Source organism: Agelaius tricolor, unplaced genomic scaffold (genome assembly GCF_023055355.1).
Source record: "Agelaius tricolor isolate 1412-34295 unplaced genomic scaffold, bAgeTri1.0.p SCAF_1, whole genome shotgun sequence".
NCBI lineage: Eukaryota > Metazoa > Chordata > Aves > Passeriformes > Icteridae > Agelaius > Agelaius tricolor.
The window spans coordinates 36,715,947-36,740,064 of record NW_027269261.1 but is presented as its reverse complement, the minus strand read 5'-3'; the positions used below and the strand labels follow the sequence as shown (position 1 = coordinate 36,740,064).

Below are 24,118 nucleotides of genomic sequence, written 5' to 3'. Positions count from 1 at the left end.
CCCAAAAAACAATGAGCAAGTCCAATTTTCAAAGTCACATTACATGCACTAGAAGAAAACAACATATAATTTCACAATTTTTAATACAACACATAACAAGGCATGAAAAACAAAATATGCTTTCAGCTAAGACAGTCATGATATGCAGAAGGTTCTTATAAAAATTGGACCAAGAATAGGAATGTCTAGAAGCAGGGATTTCTAGCCAGACCACCACAGCCCTGGTAACTTCACTGAACTATTCAGAATAAACTTGTGGCTAGAGATGCACTGCAGCCCATCTCATCCCCCCCCGTCCCAAGTGGCTGGTGCTGGAGGCCACAAGCAATCTCAGTTGCTGACTACAGGCCTAAGCACTGTGGAGAGAGAAATTTCTGAAGGGGGACTTCTACAGTTAGCTCTGCAATCCCACCTCGATGCTTATCAAAAACTGACTTTGTTTAAATTACTAAGTAACAAAACCAAGTGGAAAATATTTGTCCCCTTCTGATGCAAAGAGAACAACATGCCTTTCAATAAGTACCATGCACCCTTAAAAAAACACTCTGCTGCATTTAAGCAAAGAAAGCTGTCTAGATCAATTATATACTAATTAGAATTTGCCAGACTATTTAGGCAACTTCTTAATTAAAAATGACCTAGTGGTCAGTCATTAAATTTATTTCGTAATACCTGCCTAGATAGATGTTTTCATGCTGTAAGTGCTTTAATACGCATAATAAATCATGCTGTAAATTTAGACTGGAACATATAATTTATGTCAATTGTGAAAATTTGATACATTCTGGTAAGTTAAATCCTAGGCTTCACTGCGAGTGCCATCTGACTGATTGACCTCCAAAGTGACTCAATATGCAGGCATCAGTTTTTATTCTCCTTATGAAATATCAATTACAATCAATTACCTATTAACACCTCAGAAAATACTGTTCAAATTGTTTCTGCTATAGCTACATTAACTACTATTAATATCACCTAAGAAAAAATACAATATCCAGATTTTACTGTCTCCTTTATAGTTGATTGTTTCAATAATAACTTGATTAGCAAGAATGAGAGGTAAAAGAAACAAAAAACAAGGCTTTGTTGTTAAATAAACTATTGCAATGTTTTTTTAAAATCAGAGAAAAAACAGTTGCTTATTCTAAGAACTGACCCACTGATTTCTGTGAGCTAGCAGTATAGCAGCAGAAGAAATCAGCCCAACTCGTTTTGTGCTTTTGTGTGGAATTTACCAGAACGCCAGTTTGCAGAGCCACACTTCTCAAACACATAATCAGTGTCCAAACAGCAACCCAGCCCAGTTTCTGGAGATATATTTATTTCTCACTATGATCATCACAAAAGAACTTCTTTGAAAGATGATTGTTGACTTAGTGAGTAACATTAAACAGCATTTCTTATTAATGAAGCTATTTTATTACTTAAAAGGAGTGAAATAAATATATAACATGCAGAGAAAACAAATTTATTACTGTATTTTAGGGACAAATGCAGGAGGGAAGAATATACCTTCAAAATTTATCTTAAATCATGATGAAGGCAAGGGAAAAGTGCTTCAAGTCCCCCGAGTATGTGATTATAGGATTTGATCTATCAATATACAAGTACTAGTTTCTGCAAGCTCATAAACATTTAATTTTAATAATATAGGGACTTTCCAAGAACTTCCATGGACTTTTTACTTCATTGCAAAACAACAAGTGTTCAGGTATTTTTCCAGTTCTTCAAGATAAGATTTCTAAAGTGCTCTGTTGGCAATATATTAGTTTCCTGAAAAATGAATCCAACCTTTTCACCAGCTGTTTTTTCCATTCTATTTCAGTTTTCCAAGAAAACCATTAGCAGACTAAGGAAACATTAAGTATAACTTTAAGCAGGGAACCAGAAATTAGCATTGCATGTGGATTCTAACAAAGAAGTTGCAACACTGATAAGCTGTATTTTGGCTCTAATGACAGCCTTAGGGCATCCATGTGTGTACATGTAATAAATCACCCCATTGAAAAGATAATTACTGAGGGGGGAAAAAAAAGATTTCTTGATAGTAATTACACTAAACTGCTTGAATTAACATACCCACAAGATGGTTCTTTGTGGTCCTACTTACACATTAGAGAGAAGAATGCTTGATTACATTAGTTCACTCACTTGAAAGGAAAAAAAATAATGATCTGGTAATTATTCACACTAATACTCCTTAGTTGATGAAGCCTATGCAGACTTTTGACTGCAAAACCAAAGTAGAACAAAAGGTTAATTAGGCTTTTGGGCCTGAGTTTTCAAAGGCAGTGAAAGTTGGACAACATCTAGGTGAAAAAACCAATCTCTTTTAGCTGCAGGCAGGGATTCAGAAATATATCCCCATTACTATTTGGTCTGGCAGCCGTGGCCCTTTCTGAGCATGGACACAGCATGTGTACCCTTTCAGCAGAGAATAATTTAATTAAAACTTACACTTGCATATGGACATGCTGTTCCACTCCCTTCCAATTTAATTGTAAGGATTCTTAAAGGAATATGAATACTCCCACGCCAGCAGCTCACACAGTTTCCTTCTGCCATCTGTGGCTGTCCGTGTTAGTGATATGGACAGCTCTTTCTTCATTAGCCCGGGCTTCTTCTCTTACAGAAAAGCATGTCTGCTTCAGATAAACAAACAGGACACTTCTGGCTGACCCATTGAGAAGCTCATGCTAATGACCATTTCAGGGCTGCAATGCACCCTGCCAGCAGCTTTCACATATGAAGTTAGCTTTCCTGAAGAACATTCAAACAGAGGTCAAAATCCTGACCCTCTGAAAGAAAATGGTAATCTTGTTGCTTATTTCAATAGGACTAAATACCATCATGGCTTTGTTTCATGGGGATTCCTTCTCCCTTTTGTGTCTCCTTATTGGAATGTGTTAGTGAGCAAATTACACAGGAGCTATTTAAAGCTCAGTAAAGCAATAAGGGGAACCTTCAACAGCCACTACAAAATTCCTCTCCAGAAAGTTAGGAGATTTTCCCCATCCTAAATTCATCAACAGTCTGGTAAGATAATCCTACTATCATTTTATGATTAAACACTACATTATAGATTTCCATGTATCAACTACAAGTTATAGAGATCGAACACATATTGCGAATATATGTTCCTTTTCCAGGTTAAGTATAGGTGGCCCGTCCACCTTTGTCACGTCCGGTGAAACAGTACAAGCCAGGTAAGGTAGATCCTCCTTCACCGAGGAACGGATCTGAATTTGTCACGTCCGAGTTATGACCGTATTCATCATCAGGAACGGATTGGGTGGTCAGCCCACCTCCGAACCCTCGTGCCCCTGTCCGACCGGGGGGCTAGGTTTCAGGTAGTAAGCCACGCGACTTACCCCGAGAAATTTGTTTCACCAGGTTTTGGAAGGAGCCGTCGGGGTGGTGAGTCCCAGCGACTCCAAACTGGGGCAGAGATCGGCTTAGTCACCCTCTTCAGGGTTTACCAGCGGGACCACGTGGAGGTGCGATCTCTGCAGCTGAGCCCAGTTGTACCTAGACCTTCTCCAGCCCTCATGCACATCACAATTAGATGACGACACACTTGGCAACCGTAAGAGAGTCTGCAGCTCACTCTCTTCTGGGATAGTGACAGTAGCATAAAAACAAACTGTTTAAAGCCTCATATTTCTTGCAATTTTAGTCATGTAGTACAAAAATGTGTCAGGGGAAGAACCATCAAAACCCAGTACAAAACCCAGTGATCAGCCTACCAGGTACAGATCTATTTCTGTACACTACCGTGGCGGTATACTAAGTTCCCTCTCATGCTCCCACCCACAGACATATGTTCTCTCTCTATCAGCTCAGTGATACTGCTCAGTGAAACAACTTTCTGGCCTATTTCTGGCAGCCTTCACAAGCAGCAGACCATTTCTAACTGTCCATAACCCCTGAAAATGGATCTTCGTTTCCATGAAATAAGGTTTGCCAACACCTAGGTTCAACCTCTTGAACCAAGCTGAATGCCCTACTCACCTTGAAATGCCTGCTGGGTTGCTGCTGTTTGAAACCATTGTGTGTTCTGTGGGGTATACACACGACTACTGAAGATATCAAAAGCTCCTGCCTCACGTGGATCATGCTCAGAGGGTTGCATGAGGGCACTAATCCATCATGGCATCTTCTAGACACTTTCTAGGGTCAAAGTTAGAAAACCTCTCTTTTGCAGACTCTGATAAACCTCATGACTGATATGTGGAACAAGACAATCTCTTTCAAAATAGCTGGGACTGTCTTGCTGAAATGCATCACCTGCATGTTTAATTTGAGGTATGAAAAGGCTGCCCATTTACATCTGACACTCAGTTCCTTCACCTTTTCACTTGGCAGTCCTCATTAGCAAATTGCCATCAACATCTCCCCATCCCTTTTACTTACTAAGAGGACTTTACAGTCTTCCACTGCAGAGCAGGGAACAAGTTCTTGAGATGCAATTGGCAGCTCTCCTCCATTTACTTTTTTAGTATTTTGACCCATCCAGTCCTCCAAATGTCCCTACCCTGCAAGCTGGTAAACCACTAGGTAGAGACCTGAGCAACAGATAGGCTCAGGTAGCTGCAGATTGCAGCTCACATCTCCCTCAGCAGTGAAACAGCATGATGTTTGTGTTTAGTGCTCTACAAACTTCATTATTTTGGTGGGCAAATAATTTCTTTATGCAACTGGCTATTGTACGTTCCCTCATTAACATGCAAAGGGAAAATTTTCAGTTAAATAAGATTAAATTTATGTCCAAAATGCTTACAAATATCCTTTAACATCAACTGTTCTTTCATTTTATCCAGCTCTTCACCAGCACTACTATTTGTTTGGACCTCTTTATTGCTTGCAGTATCAACACTGATCAAGAGTGCTGGCCACAGCAGTATCAGCTTCACTTGAACTAATTTTTCTCTTTCTTCCCAAATCTCTCTCCAGAACACTGCTGCAAGATTGCTTACATTGTCTCAGAGCTCCTTGTTCTTGTGCTGTGCCAAACCAGTCAGACAAGCAATTAAGCTTTTTCCTACATCCTCACCTGGCACCTCTGTGCAGTGCTCCAAGATACACAGACAGAATGAGCATTTGTCTGTGGTCATCTCTTCAGCTGGTCAGATAGAGATGCTACAGACCAGGAGAATCCAAATGTCCCAAGCTTTGCTTTGTAGCTGCATGATCATGCAGACCCCACAACCCTGTATGTTTTGATAACTCCTATATTTGCCAGCAGGCAATAATAATCTCGGAGTAACACAACCAGCCTGTGTCTAACTCCACACATCCTCACCTGCACTATGCACATTCTGGAAACAGGGGGGTCACTTTACATGGCAGCCACATACTCATTCTTTTCATCTCCACTTGCCAGGGATGTTGTCTGGCTTTTCTCAGTACTGCTGTGCCTATTCTCTTAAGTCCAAAAGAACTGTTCGCTGATTACTCTATACTTTCATGATAACAAAAATTGTTCTGTATTGCTAATTTCATCTGACTTAACTGAATATGTCCACAGATTCACTCTTTAGCAAAAAAAAAACCTGACAAAACAATGTATTTCTACAGAAAAACAAAGTAAAAGAATCTTTATGAAGTCATTTTTATACATCATCAAAGAAAATGAGGGTATACATAAAAGTTTCAGAAGTTATTTTCCCTGAGGGAAAAAACTCACTCTTACAGAGCTGTCAATATTTAGAAAACATCAAAAGTATACTCAACATTTTTTCCCAAATATAAATCAATGGACCAGAATAATTGATCTAAACCATCAAATCAAAGAAGCTGTCACAGAAAGCCAGTACTAAAACTAAACAGAACCAATTTGGGTGCTATCATACCTTGACAAAATGTAGCATTGATCCTCTTGTAGCCTTGTGGGCATTCCATGATAGGACCATATCCATGGTATGCTGAAAAAAAAATACATCAGTTAAACACTGATCATTTATATGCTTGCAGAGCCTGACAGCTAAATTATTATTTAAGTATATTTCAAAAATTGTAAGGTTTTGTGAAAAATGGTTAAGGAAAAAAGATAAAGACATGAAAATCAAAGATTGTACAGGCAACCCTAATTCCATCTTTTTCAATATGTGCACCACTAAAATCTTCAGTTATCCAGTCAAATTTGTGTTAAAAACCAAAACAAATCTTTGAAAGCAGGATACCTTTAATCCTATTTGTTCTGAAATTTCAAATAATTACTTTTGCGAACCAGCTACAAATATCACCTTTGGAAAAGATAAAGTTGAAGATTCATTATGGAAACATCTAGGATTTACCTAACAGAGCTGTTGCATTTTAGAATACTAAACTTCACTTCATTTACTGGCTGAACAGTGTAAACAGTCACAGACATAATAACACTGCAAAATAAATACTGAATTCAATTTTGCCAAACTAGAAAGTTTTCAGTTAACCAGCTTTTTATTTCTACTGATTGTTTCTTTCCTCCACTTAAGGCTGCTTCTCAGACTACAGAAAACCATTTTTTGTTTCTTAAACATCAAAAATGTGAGCAGTAACTTTGTATAGTTATGCACTAAAAGCTAACTTCTTGGAAAAGCCCAGGTCTTTATTAAGCATATAGAACTAAACTTTTGGCACTATGATCACATAAATGCTTTTAATAAGAGTCAAGAGAGTTTTTCATAATTTGAATGTTACAACAAAGATACCTTACATTTTGTCAGATCTTTTGCTTCATTTCAAAAGTGTTCCCAATGTTCAACAGAAACCCCCCCCCCCCCAAAACCACCAGATTAATTCTTTTCCATCTTTAGAGTATATAAACTGCCAAGACAGAACAACCCAAGTTGCCATTGATTGGCTTTCCTTAACATAATGCCTGAATTGCACACTTGGTTGACTGTAATGATGGGAAAAAAAAAAAAAGGATAATTGTTTTAGCTAGTTCTAAAGCTTTGCCTATTATTTGGAAAAAATTAAGTGATGATCTTGAGTAGCAGGCTTTGGACTGAGATAGTTTAATTTCAATATCAGTGAATTATTTAAAATAACTGCTTAAATAAAACATTGAGATTCTCCTTAGATGTTGCATAAAGTGTAAAATGGTTAAACATGCATAGTAAAAATACAGCAAAGTTACTACAGTTATGAACACATACTTTTCCATCTTTACACTGACTACAATCATTCTATCACCAACTACAACTTGAAAATTTTGTCTCTCTACTCAAGTGGCAGCTACACCTTTAGTTTCCAAGGCAGATTTTTCAGTCTTTTCCTAATGTTAATATTAAAACTAGTTGAAATTTAAGGAGACTTCCAAAAGCACAATGCATTAGTCTACTTCTGGTCCCCAAAAGTGTCAATGAAACTCCTAGTACTCATGCTGGCAGATTCAAACTCATAATTGCACTCATTATGTCCTAACTGATTTGTGCTTGCCATAACAGACCTGATTTAATCCACACTAAAACCAGGAGAGTCTCTGTAACTTTCTGTGGGCAGGAATGGTACCCTGCAGTGCAGCCTGCTGAATGAAAACAGCTTCCAGCTGTAGATGGAGACCAGCCCATAACCTATGCCAGGTCTTTTCCAGTGCTGCAGCACATTTTCCCTCCCAGGGTGACTCAGCTGCTCTAGGAAGTGCTGGACTGAGGTCAGAGATTTTAACCTCTCCCTCCTTCCTCATCCTCCTACTCCCACAACAAACAGGAAACTGGCAGCTTATTAGCAGCTGTTTTCTTCCTTTCAACAAAGAGCAGAAATGTAAGCAAGTCACAGTAGAGAAGAAGCTTGTTCAGTGATGGCTGGTGATCCATGTGGGAGCTGGATGGAGTGCAACATTACTTACCCTTTACCCACCTAAACAACACGTTTGTAATTACTAAGTTAGCAAGAAGCCTGACCAATCCCAATACCCCCCATGTACCACAGAAAGACCCTTCTTCTTAAAAGCGGTCTTCTGTTAGAAGCCCTTAAAAGTGGAGATCTGTTCCAAAACTACTTTTGGTTTTCAGTAATACTGAACAACCCATAACCTTACAGACATGGCAGCTATCTAAGGACAAGGCACTTAAATTTGCAACTGGTCAGGAGCTCTGACTGAGCAGTGGCTGTTACCCAAAATACTCAAGTCCTTACAAAGATGACAGAGCCCTCTGTAAGACCATGGGAACAAGCCATATGCAAACTGATGCATGTCTTTAAGTAGTTGATTGAAGAGAGAAGTACTTGCTAGTGACACTGGAGTATATGCTTAAATATTTTGCTGAAGTGGGTAAGGCAGAAGATCACAACCTGATTACATATTATTGTAAAAATATCTCCACTTTTAATGAAGTCTATGAGGCATAAAACCATAAAAGTAAAAGGAAGCCTGTTTGCTTCCAAAATATCTACAATAAAAAGGGTAATACCAATTTAATGAAATATCAGAACAGGTCAGAATTATATGGGAAGAATATGGGACTAACTTAACCTGTTGAGGCACATCTAGAGATTTCACTTAACTGACAACTTACTATTTATTTACTTGACTCCCAAGGTTTCCCATCCAATATCATATAAATTTATGTATATAATATATGCATATTCTTTTTACCACTGAAGCATTCTCAGTGTTGTAAAAATAAAAATACTTGATGAATATAAATCCTTTAGCATCCACTCTAGACTTCCATTAAATTTTCTAACAAATTTACATTTATCTTTGGAAATTGTTTACTCTACAGAACCGTAACACTTCGATACTGTCATGAGGTTTAGTTTGACACCTATGCCCAAAAGATACTTGGACCCAGATCCAGAAGAGATGTTCAGTTTTCAGGTTTTGTGCCAAAGCTCAAACTGAACACCTATAACATTTAAAGATGCTGTAAGATCACCTGCAACACACTAAATGTATCACCTTCAATTCTTAAGAATCTAAAAATTCACCATTTGCATCTATGTAGCATTGCCATAAGACGTGGCACGATTAAACAGCATCATGCTTAGAATCATTCCTAAATCAAATGTAGTCAAGAGAAAATATATACACTGTTACAAAACCTTGACAGATTCAATGAATATTCTTGAAGCATACGCGTACCAAATCACACTCTTGATATAATGACACTGTATTTTAATCTGAAAAAAATAGATAGCGCACCCTTCTCCTCCTCCCTTCTTAAAACACTAACATACAGTGAGAACTCCCACCTAGAAAGATGAGAAATGTGTCCTATTATGTCTAGGAATCACAAATCCTTACTTTCCAGGAATGCTTTAATCAGAAGAAGAGGATTATTCCAAGTGGCACCATTCTCTGTCTCCTCCTGAAATCATACAGTTACATTCAAAAAAACAATTCCAAATTGAGCCAGAAAGCAGGAGTGAGCATGACTCATACTGTGAGTAATTAAGGGCTCTGGGAAAGAGACTGGGTTCCCAGACCTGTTCCAAGAATTGTTTCTACATTTTATGGGTTAGGGCATCTCCTCATAGGTATAAAATGTAGATTAGAAATTATTATGGCAGATAAAGGAACTCTGAAGTGTCCCATCTGGAGCAAGCACGCTAGTCATTAAACTTTTTTATAACAAAAGGACATTGCTCATCTCATTAGCATTTAAAGAAATTATTCAGTGCTTTGAAAAAAGAGTGGTGGACTTCCCTTTAGGAGAGGATGTTAGGTTGAGTTCAAGCACTTCTCTGTACCCACTTAGGAAGCACCTGTGGATCAGAAGTTTCTCACAGTTTCCCTGTTTGCTTGCTTTCAACACTGTGCTTAGCACTGTGCCATTAAGCAGCTGCCTGATCCACACATCTACTGTGGATTCCAGGCTGAGACAATGAATATTCTACCTGAACTGTGAAGAATTAGCAAGTGTGCTTCCTTTCAAATCAGGCACCAAAAATTTGTATTAGTAGCTCCAACCAATTTTTGGTTGAAACACATTTCAGGCTTTTGTGATTTTTCTCATATCACACCTACATCCCAAATAAGCAACATTTCACTTGTCACTATGATTCTGATAAACTAGATTTCAGTCGTAGCTCAATTGCATTGCACAAACCCTTCTCGAACTCTGTCAGGCTGGTTCTGTGGCCACTTCCCTGGGGAGCTGTTCCAGTGCCAAACCACCCTCTGGGTGAAGAACCTTTTCCTAATATCCAACCTAAACCTCCCCTGACACAACTTCACCCATTCCCTTGGGTCCTGTCACTGGGCACCACAGAGCAGAGATCAGTGCCTGCCCCTCCTGTTCCCCTCACAAGGAAGCTGTAACTGCACTGAGGTCTGCCCTCAGTCTCCTCCAGGCTGAACAGACCAAGCTGTTCCTCATATGGCTGCTCCTCAAGGCCCTTCACCATCCTCGTGGTTCTCCTCTGGACACTCTCTAACAGTTCAATGTCTTTCTTATATTGTGGCACCCAAAACTGCCCCCAGCACTCGAGGTGAGGCTGCCCCAGCTCAGAGCAGGACAATGCCCTCCCATGCCCAGCTGGTGATGCTGTGCCTGATGCCCCCCAGGACAGGGCTGGCCCCCCTGGCTGCCAGGGCACTGCTGACTCTTGTTCAACTTTCTGACTGGCACTGCTCTCCAGCCTCTCACTCTGCTGTCTGTACATACATCTGGGGCTGCCCAGGGCCAGGTGCAGAATCTGGCACTTGTCTTTGTTATTTTTTATACTGTTGGCATGTATGCTCCTTTTAGAAACTGTATTTACATGCTACAGGAATAAAATAGATACCTGAGTCTTATTAACTATGACCTTCAAACACCCAAGGAGGCTCTCTTTCTAAAGCATGTCAGAAGATAGACATATTCAAACACACAAAATGTTTCAGGAACTAGCAAATCAGACTGAGTCACCATAAATTTATATCAGAGTCTCCTATGGAAGGAGGAGTCAGAGAAATAGGAGTAATAGCATATTTTCTGCTGAAATTGTATTTACATCCACATTAAGACTTTCAGAGAAACACATGCTTCCAAAAAAAAATCAAACACTGAACATATTTCCAGCATTGCTATCTGAATAACAGGGTCCCTAGAAGAACTAGGTAAGAATGACTGCATTTTAATGACCTATTTTTGGCCCAGTAAATGCAAGTCCACTCCATCTGCAAAACAGAGATCACATTATCTTTTCCCATCTTTCATTTAATGCTGAAAATATGACATGACACAGAAGTATTATTATTCCTGTGCAACAATAATAGAATTGACAAAAAGTTCAAGAGATTATCCTCACCAATCATGCAAATAATTCTAAATTCTTTTCTCATTATAATATGATGTCAAATCATAATAAAATGCTGAAGAAAGTCTTTGTCATTGTCTAATTATTGGGTAAGATATTTCAAAAGCAGAGGAAAAAAAAGCAACCAGCAATTTAGAGCCTGGAAGACCTTGGCTCCAAACATGAAATTTCATCTGCAGTCCCGAGAGGTCACTGCATTCTCTCCAAGCAGAAACTGGCGCCTCTATAATTCAAGATTTCTCTGCAAACTTAAAAAAAAAGAAGAAGTCCAGCTGGAAAATCAATGTGATTACTCTTCCTGCACTGAGTAAATGCAACAGTCCATCACTAACTCAAAGGAGGAAGAAGCAGGGGAAAAAACCCTATGACATCAACTTTGCTGGCTGCACCAAGTGCCTGCATATTGTAACTCTGCTGGCATGCAAGGGAATTCCAGTTTCTACAACCTGTCCCTAATCAAATCATAGCACATTTTTTCTACTAGGTTCCTTTGGTATTTTTCCCCTCTGAAAAAAAGGAAAATACTGCTTGAGGGGGAAAAGCCACGAGAATAACAATAAAATAGCACTTACATGGCTTCTTGGGACATTTCTGGCATTTGTTAAAACCCCAGGAAGTACCCACGGTTCCACAGCAGTCTTCTTGCTTGGAAAGGCCAGGAAGTGCTTTGCCACACTGAAATAGTCAGGTGAAGAATATTCTTGTTAGTGATACTGTACAACACTCACTTCCAGTACAATGCTCTTTTTCAGCCATTTTGAGTCAACCTCTTGCTGAGACACTGAAGATTCAATGGAGCTCCTAACTGAACTAAAATGGTGCTCACAAATTGCAAAGGCTCCCTACACAGGCGCGAATAAATTCAATGACATTATTATCTTCCCCCATGTTGCCTTAAAATGGAGAAAAAAACAGAAGAAAACAGTATGTCATAGGAATGAATGAGTATATTTCTAAGGTAGTAATTCACCCTTGGCAGCTATCGCTTTCATCATAAAAACAAGCTTGTCCACTTTTTCAAAAGCTATATGAATTATCTCAAATACCTTATTATTTCTGAGGTCAATTTCCATTTCCCCACCAATCAATAACATACTTATTATTCTTTATAATGATAAGACTATTAATATTTGGAAGCTTACAACATACTAGTTAAGTTCTTGACTTTTGCAATTTTCTTCCATTTTGCATGGTAAAGAAAGCTTAAATGTATTTCAGACCCCCCAAACACCTAAACCTGCTAATTTGGTATACAATGGAACATATAAAGCCCAGGAGAAGTCCACAACAGCTGCACTTAGTAACACTTTCAAAGCAAATGTGATATAAATAGAAATAGGCACTGCAGCAAACAATTCTAATGTGCTGAAGTGTGAATCCTCAGTATGGTGTGAATAGACTTTCCCTAATCTAACTCTGCTTTCAGACAGCCTGTAAGCCTCTGACCCAAATGTTCATTGCCACACAGCTTTCAGCTCAAGATAGCTGGCTCATCCCATGCCACAGGGTGTGGCCTTGTGGTTGGTCTCACTTAGCTGGTAACACAGTCATTCTGCAGTACACACACATGCTGAATGCACAGGCACTGACAGCTTCCTCCAGCTTTCCCAAAATGCTTCCAATGTGATCTTAATCATACTGTCATACATAAGCCAATGATATTTCTAAAGCAAAGTTACCCTGTGTAGCTTTACAGTGTGACTACTTACAGGATAGCAAGCTACTCTACAAGGATTCTGACTCATCAGAGGGTCCCCTCTGCATGGGGAGGCCCAGCAAAGCATCATCCCAGCCATTTTCTCTCATAGATACTCCCCAGACACATCCTGAAGTATCACAACAAATTAAAAGCAGCACCAGTTCACCATTTAAACATCAGACTGCAGCTCAGCATGTGCAGCACATGAAGCTTAGATCTGTGTTAAGGGATATGTGAGAAGTTTGAACTGTCCTCCATCTCAGTGACAGCCAGCCACACATGTCCAAGATTTTAGCACCAGGGCAACTTGGCATGGCTGTTGTGTGCCTCTGCCCACTACCCATATACAGGTTAGCACCACCTGTGCTTTGAGCCTCAGTTTGGCATGGCACATGAACAGCCAAAAGAACAGAGTGGCCAAACAGGTTCAAACAGACTGCTCAGTTATTGTGCAACTTAAGGAGTATATTTTCACATTACTGTCTGGAGTGGGTCTGATGACAAATTTTCCGATATTGCAAGGGATGGGAAATAGTCCTTGCCTGGATGGTATTTGGCTGTGTTAAAACAGTGGAGTATCTCAGCAAGTCCCACCTTTCAGATGTAGGCCCAGGTTTACCTCAGGTGAATGCATATCTTTCAGCTGTCTTGCACTCCTCTAGCTTAGGCACTGGTAGGGTTAATACAAGGCAGACCACTGACCATCTGACCATCAGTCAGAGTCCACTGAGTTCTGCTTCCATAAGCAACGCCCAGCCTGGTACTTCAGAAATATCATCAAGATGCATAAATGGGGAATTCTGTATAATTTCCTCTGCCATAGCAGCTCTGCTGTTTTCAAAACTGAAATAAACTCTTCCAACTGCTCTAGCTAGAGGATACACAGATTGTGCTGCACATCCCAGAAGCTCAAAAAATCTTTCAACTGGAGAGTACTCATAATGCCTCCTCTATGTGGTTACCCTAAAACCTTATAGAGTTCAAGCTACATATTTACACAATGCTGGTTTTCTCAACCTGCATCCCAGGCAGGCATGCTCCAGGAAGGCCCATTTTACTTTATAACCACAGCTACCTTTGCTTTATAGTTACAGATGCTCCACCCCTTTTCTAGAGCTTCTTCAAAGACAGAGAAGCCACTTGCTAAAGTCGTACACTGTGGCTGTTATCAAGAGTCAGCTAAAGCATTTTGCACCCAGCTTTTCTCCCCACACTGTACCTCGGTTTTACAAGTCTGCAAAAAGAAATGGGAGGAATCAAGGCTGGGGTTGCATCTCCCCTTATGATCTCAGAAATGGAGCATTTGGGCAGTGAGGCACATTACCTAACACCCAGTGTTTCTCTTCAAGGTCAAAACCTCAAGGACACATTCCAGGAGCTTGCATGTGTCAAGGCAAGATTGCACTAACATGAGAGCCAACATGTCATCATGAACTGCTCCCCCCCCTCCTTTTTTTTCCCCTTTTCCCCAAAATAGAAAACGTGTCATGTAATTGTAACAAGCTAAAAGAGAAGAAGGGGAAAAAAAGAGGAGGGGAAAAGGAGGAAGATGGACTAAAGCCCATTTATAATTTAGGTGTGGTGCTACAGTATTTGCACTCTACTGAAAATCATGATCTTTGTGGTCATAACTTTTTCGAATTTCCATATAAAAATCATGAGCAAAAATAAGGATGCCAAAGTCTGAGTCATCTGGCAACTGTGATTTGCAGTTCTGTCAGTAAAAGCTGGCAATGATTAAAGCTGCTGCTCCCACTGCCTCTATGGTGAATTAAAGCTTGAAGAATCAATGATAATTTGGTTAACATCCAGATCATTGTAGAAACTGGGCAACAAGGAAAAGCAACTCCCACATGGGGCTCCTATTGCCTTAAGATCTGTGTAATTTTGGAGATATGCATCACAAAACATGAGTGCTCTGCAAAGTCTTGATCCAAGCAGAAACAGAGTTCTTCTGTGGCTACTAAACCCTGATTTCTCTGGTGCATCTAGCAGTGCTTCAGATACTCTAAACACTCATGGTACTGCACAAACTGCTCCTTAGCCAGCTATGTTTTCTTAAGATGCTTGCTCCTTTCAGCAGCCTTAAGCACATAGGAACTGAAGCTCTATTTCAACAGGTCTCAAAAATTTTATAGGTAATTCCTTTCCACTTTAAAAGTCTTAACAAACTTCCTACTACCAAGATGAACTCATTAGCTCTTCAGACAGTCTTTTTCAGTCTCTGACTCACAAGTGACTGGAAAAGTCACTTGGAGGAATCCATAACTATTTTTTAGTTTGTGTCACCATTCTACACAACTCCAACACACACTTATAGGCCTAAAATAAGCAGGAAAACTAAACACAGGCATGCTGGACTATGCATGAAGATAATGCCATTCTTTAAGCTTAGGTTTACACTTTTCTATCCATCATCTACACATATTTTAAACGAATCTAGTCTGTATTCCTGAGGGCTCCTGGAAAAGAGTACCGATTTTCATGAATGATATCTCTGTCATAAGTTTATGATTTGGAAATAAGTCTTACTGGTTCAGAAGGCAAAAAAGTCATGAAGGTTTGGTATAAAAGAGCTCAACTGTGCTGAAAGAGGCTCAGCAGTAGTAGCAGTATGATGCACACATGGTACTGCTATAAAACAAAGTTCTTCCTGGGTAAAGCACTCAGAGACACTGAAAGTATTGTTTCAAATCCACATATTTTTCCTCATGCGTGCCTGGGCTCCTATGCCAATATTTTATATAACTGAAGGAAGTACTGAATATTCCCACTGGAAGACTGAAATTCTGGCTGACCCTGTGCTGGTGCACAAACGCCACCAAGCCACATCACCTCTTTGTTACCCTGTCCAGACTCCAGCCTCTGCCCCATCTCCACAGTCCTAGAGCGCTAAGCTGTGTATTGCCACCAGTGCTTCATGTATTTCCAATGGCAGGGAAAAGGAAGGATTATATCCTTGCAACTCATCTGCTAAGGCAGTGGAGGAAATTTATTCAGCTCCCTGTAAAGTGCAGTAGGGAGCCCAGTCTGGCAATTACTCTCAGGGCAGCCGCAGAGGATTCTGGCCAAGGGACCACAAGGTTTCCTGGGACTCCCGCTCCTGCGTGACCTATCTACAAATCCCTGTCACAAGCTGTTAGTTAAAACCACAATACAGACATAAATAAAGGAGTGTCACATGATTAGCTATGATTGAAATTGATAGGTGCTTTGCCTGAGCTAATAGCTAATGACTCTGGGATTCAGCTCAAAAGACTGCACTTCACATACCACAATAGCAGAAGTGAATGGATACACTGTTTAACTTTCTGCAAACTATTCAACAGGCACAGACCTTGGATTGTTGCTTCTTTTTTTTTCCTATAGGAACGACAAACAGAGCAAGAAACCTCAAACTCAATACACTGCATTACTGAAACAATTAACAGACATACTTAATTAGCTTACTGACCAGCTGAATGACAGGTTGTTACAAATGAAGAGTGTGATCCCATGTAGCACTGGCTCACTAACAGGCATTGTCTCATAAGCAGAGGAAAGAAACTTAAATACTTCCAGACTTTCCAGAAGAACTGGTAAAGAATTTGTTTTGGCTTAAGCAGAACATTCTTCATAAGCAAGTAAAAATTATCCAGCTTTCTTCTATTTGAGTAATTAAAACAATGTTTGGTGCTTTTGGTATCTGATACATGTTTAATCTTCTGATATTTCAGAGTATTGATCTTGCAAAGAAACTACTGCAAATGAAACGTTAATCCTGCAAATGAATCCACACCAATTTCTGACAGTCTATTTGTTTAAGAACTACAGAAGCCAAACCATGAGCTTCAAGGAATTCCAGACAGTTATTTTATTTTATGAGATGGTATTTTTAAGACTATTCTAAAGAAAAGAGGTTTTAAAAGTGCTCTAAGAGAACAAGTACCCAGTACAAAGCACAAAATTGTATCACTTCTCCTTCCTAAAGAAGATAAATACCAAAATTCATTTCGTATAGCTGTCAAAAAAAGAAAATACCTGAAATTTACCTCCCCAGGAAATGTTTTCTTAAATCTGAACTTCGACAGGGATGCTTATACAGTTGAATGAATAACTTCAACAGGCATATCACTGCTGTCATCACTTCCACACTACACTATGATTTTATTGCACACAGTAGCATCAGTATGTTGGGTTAGGCTTTAAGGGCTACCAACATATTTTGCTGTTCTGATTTCTAACTCAAAAACTTTGATGTCTTTGTTTAATATTTCCCATCATGAAAAACCCATCAACTATCTAAGCCCAGTTTTTAAAAACTGTACGCATATTCTCAAAGTTAAGTACCCAGTCAGTGTATGCCATGATTTGCAGTCAGAATCTTGACCATGATACAATGTTGATAATTTCTGACCTTTTCCAACTGCCACCTATCATTTGGCTTTATTTTGTATTCTGTTAAGTCTGACAGCAGACAGAAATGTGTTGCTCAAACCAAAACAAACTTTTACAGGAAAAAACATTGCTGAAACAAAGTATTAAATAAACTGTCTCTATAGAAATTTATCCCACTTAAGATGTTGGTTAACTAATATCTGTTGATCAGACATAATAAGCAGCATTTGAAACACATTTGAATGCATATGTGAGTGTTTTGATTGCACTGAAAAACGGACAATCCTTATAATTTTCAAGTCTTTCCTAGTGTTCATCATTAATGTTATTTATTAAACCATTTAAATAATTAAAACCAATTAATTAAAACCATTAATTTATCAAAATATGCATCTTTTGTCTGCTATAGATGCTATATTGTGATTTTCTTTAGGATGATTTTTCAAAGTATAATTATAATCCACTAAACTTCACTTCATGATACCAAGACAACTCTAACTCAGGTGTCCTTTTGAACAGAGCTATAACAAATATGGACCTCTTCTGCAACACCTTTTAAAGCACTTTGCAAGGGAAACACAAAGCATCGTGCAGCAAACCACTAGAAAGTGAGGAATGGAACATATACCCCACCATAGCAACCTGGAATGGACTTGAATTTGAAGTACCCCAACAAGTCGGGGGGATCAGAAGACAGTATTTCTGAAATTCTTGCAGGGATCATTTCAGAGAGCAGTCCAGCTCCTCTCAGCAGTTACATGAGGAGGAATGAACAAGCATAGGCAGACATGACTTCATAGCCAGCTTCTCTTCTGGACATTTTGCCATGTGTTCCTTTCATCAAGGTAAGCAACTTCAGTATCTGTCTCTCTCTAGAATAACAATGGTTTTTAATTTTGTTTTTAAACTACAGATGCTGGGATCACTAGAAGTTTCTTTCTGTAATACCCAAAAATATCTGTGGAAGAGCACAGCATTACATGTGAATCTAGACAGACAGAGCCTGATTTGGATGAATTTTTTGCAGTACCAGCTTCTCCAATTTCTTGCCCTTTTGAGATTTTTTTACATTGAAGCAATGAAGAGACCCAAACAACTTTGAGGAAAAACCCCATTTTTTAGTGATGAAAATACTGCAATGCAATAACCATAGGAAAACGGAAAACACATGAATATACTTAGTAAACACTTCAAAGTGAGCTTAAGGGGTGAAAAAAGTAGTGCTCAATTATCTTTATATGGATTTTCATGGACAGTAGGCAAGCACATTCTTTTCTTGATTTAAATTCAAAGAAATTATATGCAAAATTAACAGGACTCAAGAATATCAACACAGCCTTTACTAGGTACACTACTGACACTGTAGAAGGATTTTGGGAAATAAGATATCCTGTGTCATAATAAAGGCATTTTTATTAGAATTAAAATAATCTGAAGAGGAGGAATTAAAGAGAAACAAAATCTTCCTTTTCTGCTTGCTGTCTAAATAGGACTTAGTGAATCAGTGGTCTAAGATGACCAACTCCTTGGATTTCAGAAATAAAGGACTACGTGGATATAAAAAATTTTGCAGGACACTACACCCAGTCTCCAGCTTTTGAAGGCACCATTATAGAATGCTCTCAAAAATTTACTGCTCTCCATCTTAATTGGGATTTTTGTCCTACTGCTTCCATTATGTCTGTTTCCCAACTTCAAGTCTCTATTTCCTCTACATCAACAATAAGCAAGTTTAGGTAAAGGTTTGTTTCCTGTATCTTTATGTCAACAGCAAGTTTATGGGCTACAGTTTAACATGCTTTATGATATACCCTGCAAAAATCTTTGTGGTACTAGGAAAGAGTTTGATGAGCCACAACTTTTTTGTGGCACTTATCATTGTGGGCTACCGTGTAACATGATAAGTTATCCTGGAGAAATCACTATTAACATCTCCCAGAGGAGAAATAAATGCTGAGTGCTCCACTCAGAGAAAAGAGAGGCAGCCAGGAAAAGTGAATTGACTTGAGAACAAAACAGAACCATCCAAAACACTATTTGCTTCCTATAATACCTTTTGAAAATTGAAATAGTAATGATACTTTTGTAGTTTTCTTTCCACTTCGCAGTGCTGAGGACGCTTCAGAGAACAATCACAGTTAAGCAACACATACACACGTGTGTACATGTATTTACAAAAATTTATGTCTTATTTATCTATACTTATTGAATTGGGAAATTTCATTTCTCTTGTCCCTCTACTCTCCCTTGTCCTTCTGAGCTGGTAGACTGACATCTTTTCATTCACCTTTTACTAGCTTGTTCTCATGGTTGCTGTCTTTGGTTACAGTCACTTATGATGCTACAGACAGCTAAGGAAAGAGAAGGTCTGAAAGAATTCCTATGTCATTAATGAAAAGTGATTGTAGGCCTGGCAATATGACCAGATTTCCAACTGTCTGTGCCATAATGTCCTCTGAACTTCAGTTCAAGGTGGCTCCAGTTGCTAACTGTAACAGTATGCACTTGCTTGGAAGTTCACTGCAGAAAATGCACTCTCTCTGTCTTGGAAATTGAATATCCTACTGGTTTTGAATGAGGTACATTGAGGGAATTTAACTAAGGTGGGGCAAGGAAGAATGTGCTGGGAGATGAAAAATATTCCACTGAAGATTATGAAAAAAACCTCAGAGCACTAAAATCAAAGGACCTGTAACTGAAGAGCAGCTGAAATTCAAAGAAAAAGAAGGAGAGAACAAGGGATGGGGAGAAACAGAATGGTAGAAGTTACACATGCACACAAAACCACAAAAGAGATCCTGATACAGTTTTAATCCTGTGCTTTTAGTGTGGACCAAGAGTAAGTTCAGCAAAGCCCTAATCAACTTAGTTGTCTACAAGAGGCCACACACAAATCCTTCAACCAATCTGCTCTACAGACAGTAAAGTCGTCTCAGGATCCCAGGATATTTAATAAAACATTTCTGAAGCCAAATACACAATCCACCCTGCAAAAAAATGTATAAACACTGATGATTGTTGAACTAAGTATGGGTATCAAAATCATCCAGCATCAACTCCAGAAAGGACTTGCAACACATGGCTACTAATAGGGAAAGCTCATTTTAGTATTGCATCTGAATAAACAGAGAGAACCCACAGACGCAGCAAAGCAAATATGAAAGAAACTGAAAACCTAATTCTTTAAGAGCAGGTCTATTAAGCACTTGAAAAAAAAGCTGCCTTTCCCAGTTCAAGGCATTTTTAACATAAATAATAAGCATTGACTGGCTGCAAGAAAAACAATAACATTTCATATGCAAAATTGAAAGGTAAATGAGTCACGTAGATCTATATTTATGGCAAGGTCTTGAATGAATGTTCTACAAAATGCCATTCTACAACTCCAATTCTAAATTGAACCATCACTGTAACAGAATGCCTCTGAAATCCTTACTATGCTCTTCTTCAATATTGACACTGATCAATGAAATCTGTAAAAACTGAGAACATGCACTGTTCTAAACTAGGAGGCACTACCCTTTCTTGAGTATTTCCAAGGAAATACTGAAAAAAAAGAAGTTATAAAATTGATGACTAAGCATTTAGTAAGATTGCAAGTCAGACATTAGGGTAATGCAAGCTTATTTTCACTTTTCTTCCCCGTTAAAAGGAGATAGGAGATAAAACAGCACCCACTGCAAAGTGTAAGACCAAGGAAGTAACTTTGTATTCCTTTATCTATGAGTACAAAGAGAAATATCAAAAAACAATAAACAACTATTAATTATCACACTTATTTCCAGATTTTTAGGATTGCACATTATGATGCCAGGCTTCTTAGATTGACCATTTTAGGAAACAGAGATAAATGGTTGTAAACACAGGTCCTGTTCTATTTTTTCATGTAAAATCCATGAACTCTCATTTCAAAGTTCATGTCCTTTAACACTTGTTGAAAAAGAAAAATGAAGATTTTAATATGCTTGAAACAGACAATCATGAAGAACTCACCAGTGTAAATTAAAACTGCAGATCCCAAACCAATCATTTGAAAATTAGTAAAGTCTAGCCTTTAATGTTCCATATGCAAACTTAACTCTGGTCTTTTAAAAAAATCTTTGGTATGCAACGACCAAATTAAATTTAAATTAACTTCTTCCATTGCATTTTGCAGGATGGATTACTTTTAAGCATCCTCATGTCAACTTGTTAGAGATGGCAGGAGACTGAGACTAAGGAACAGTGATTTCAAGTTCAACATTCTGCCCATAGCAGGTGGAGTTCAGTACCTTAGGGCCTGACAACTATGTCACTTTCACCCTGCTTCTGACTGCATCCTACTCCTGCTCCTGTCTCTTCCCCATTGCTGATCCTTTCCAAACTCCTTGCCCATCTGTGAGTAAGGGACTGAGGTCTCTTCCCTCTTTTTTCTGTGGGGTGAAGGCAGGGGTTTTACACAACTTAAGAGCCTTTAAAAAAATTCACTCTCAGCTGGAAGAAACAGCCAGAAGAAACACTTGTAAAGGGCATTTTGCTCCAGTCTTCCATCTCAGGAGCGATGGGTGATGTCCATTTGAGTGGAAGGCATGCTCTGTGCCAGTGAATTCTTTGGAAAATTTTGCTGCCAATATCTAACAAGCATTTGTGAAATATACTGGAAATACATACAATATTTGATGCTTGAAAATTGGCTAACTTTAGGTGCATATTACTGGAAGGACCAAAAGCAAAGCAACCTTTGTGATATACTTAAAATTCACACCTTCAATGATAGAGTCATAAAGTATTTTTTAGCCTGAAAAATAACGTACTTATTCTCTAACATTACATCCCAAAATGAGCGATTTTTTCTGAAACCTCACACATTATTGCAGTCTGAGGCATGCATTCACCTTAAAGACATTTGATCTGAAAAGCCACATTTCAGAAAGGTAATAAGCAATAAATAACAGGATTTTACTGACTTCTCAATCATCTTTTCACATATCTTTATAATCTCAATATATATATATTCAAATATATATGCAAATATAAAACCATGTGTTGCTATTAAAATGCTTTCAGGATTGAAAGAAGATACACAATTTTGAATAGTCATGTGAAAAACATTATGTGAACATAGTATTTTTAAGTGAACTAAGCTTTTAATGTTCTAGTGAACAATCAGTTGGCTTTCATGATTTTTCTACCCCATTCAATGGTCACATTTCAATAGACTCCAAACATTAGTCTAAAATACTGTAAAACATATAAAGTTGCGGAATAGGAATTTCCATGAGAAAAAGAAAAAGCTATGGAAAAAATAATTGAAACCAAAATGTCAGGGAAAGTCGAGAGAAAAGAAAAGACATTATCTTGAAGGTGAAAGAGGTTCAGAAAAATGTTACTTAATAAAAATGTTACATTCTCAAAATAATTTTCTTGCAGAAAAGAATGTCAAATGTGTCCTTTCCCTCCAATTGTTGGATTTTTTTTTTTCATTCCTTTATAATAGAGTTTTAAAGCTACCTGTCTCAGCAAGCCTTAGCAAACATTTCTTACCTGTGTCCCAACAGTCTCCTGAAAGCAGCGCCCAAGCTGAGTTTTAACTGAAACAGGAAACATATGAGGAATGGGTTGTTGATTTGTGTAAGTTGTATGTCCTTTCTGGGTCTTCTGATATGGAAGACCTTGGTAAGAGACCTGTGGATGTACTGGCTGAGGTACTTTCGCTTTTTGTCCTGTTGATGTGCTGTCAATCCTTGACACTTGATGGATCTGAACTGAGGCTTCAGGGGGATGTTTCACATGGATATTCACTATGTTAGGAGGGAACTTCACTAAAATAATTGAAGGAAAAACACATAAGAGAAATTTGTAATAAAATATGTGAAAAAGACATCTTAGGCACCTCTAAGACATTTCTTTTTTGTAAATCAGAATTTTTACAGAGTGCCTTGAAGTGACTGAAATATAAATGAAGCCCAAATTTGGGGGTTAGAGGGAAGGCTAAAGAACACATTGAGTCTCATTAACAAAGCAAGAAAACGAAAAATCTTCATGACAGAAAGAACAACATTATAGAATTGTAAAGACTGCTAAATAAACATGGATGTCCAAATTGGCTGGTATGACATTAATATTTGTGGTCATACTGTGTAATAAGAATCCCATTCAAAGTTCCAGAATTCATACTCTACTAGGTTATTTTTGGATATATAGTAAGCTTTATTTTCATTTTCAGATCCATCATCTTTCTCTGGAACACAGAAAAAGCTTCAGATTTCATCCCTTCATCTTTATATACCTGCCAAGTCCCAAGTTCGCCCCTGCAAGAGCTGCCAGCATCTCAACCATCTAAAATCACCACTCCTTTGTTGAACTTTGAATTCAGGGTTTGGCACATAAAGGTGGAGGAAATGATTTTCAGACACTTCCGTTTAAATATGGTTGCAGTTTTAAGTCTGGGTATGTAGACTGAGACCCTCCAGTCAATGCAACCTGCACAGAACTGCTTGTGACCCTTAAGCCTCTTTTCACTGGAACACAAAATGCCCTTTAAAGTAAATCAAATTATTATTGGGGTGGGCAGGGAGGAGAGGTGTGTAACGAGCCATGTAGTTTGTAAAGCTGCATAACTAAGTTAGCATTTCCTGTGTCTGGCTGGGCCTCTCTTGTCAGTGAGTACTGCACAGGCTGCTTGAGGCCACACAATCCATCAGAGGCAGCACCCCTTCCAAACATCAAGAACCAAAAAATAGCATTTGACACAGCTTTCTCTATGATGCACACTGCATTGTTCAGTCTTCTGGATTATCTCCTTGTCTCCTGAAGTTTGAACTGTTCTTT

General features: G+C 38.6%; 1 protein-coding gene across 8 annotated transcripts in view; it reads right to left on the bottom strand.

Annotated features, from left to right (window-relative positions):
* LTBP1 (latent transforming growth factor beta binding protein 1) overlaps positions 1–24,118 on the bottom strand; it is a 189,435-nt gene that overhangs the window by 79,148 nt on the left and 86,169 nt on the right. For 7 of the 8 annotated variants that reach the window (XM_071429915.1, XM_071429922.1, XM_071429926.1 and 4 more), the window contains 3 exons: positions 22,832–23,109; positions 11,805–11,907; positions 5,853–5,924 (listed from right to left, as the gene is read on the bottom strand). In XM_071429915.1, the coding sequence (XP_071286016.1) occupies positions 5,853–5,924; positions 11,805–11,907; positions 22,832–23,109 (453 nt within the window). The remainder of the gene's footprint in view (positions 1–5,852; positions 5,925–11,804; positions 11,908–22,831; positions 23,110–24,118) is intronic. The other variant, XM_071429938.1, reaches the window with a different exon arrangement.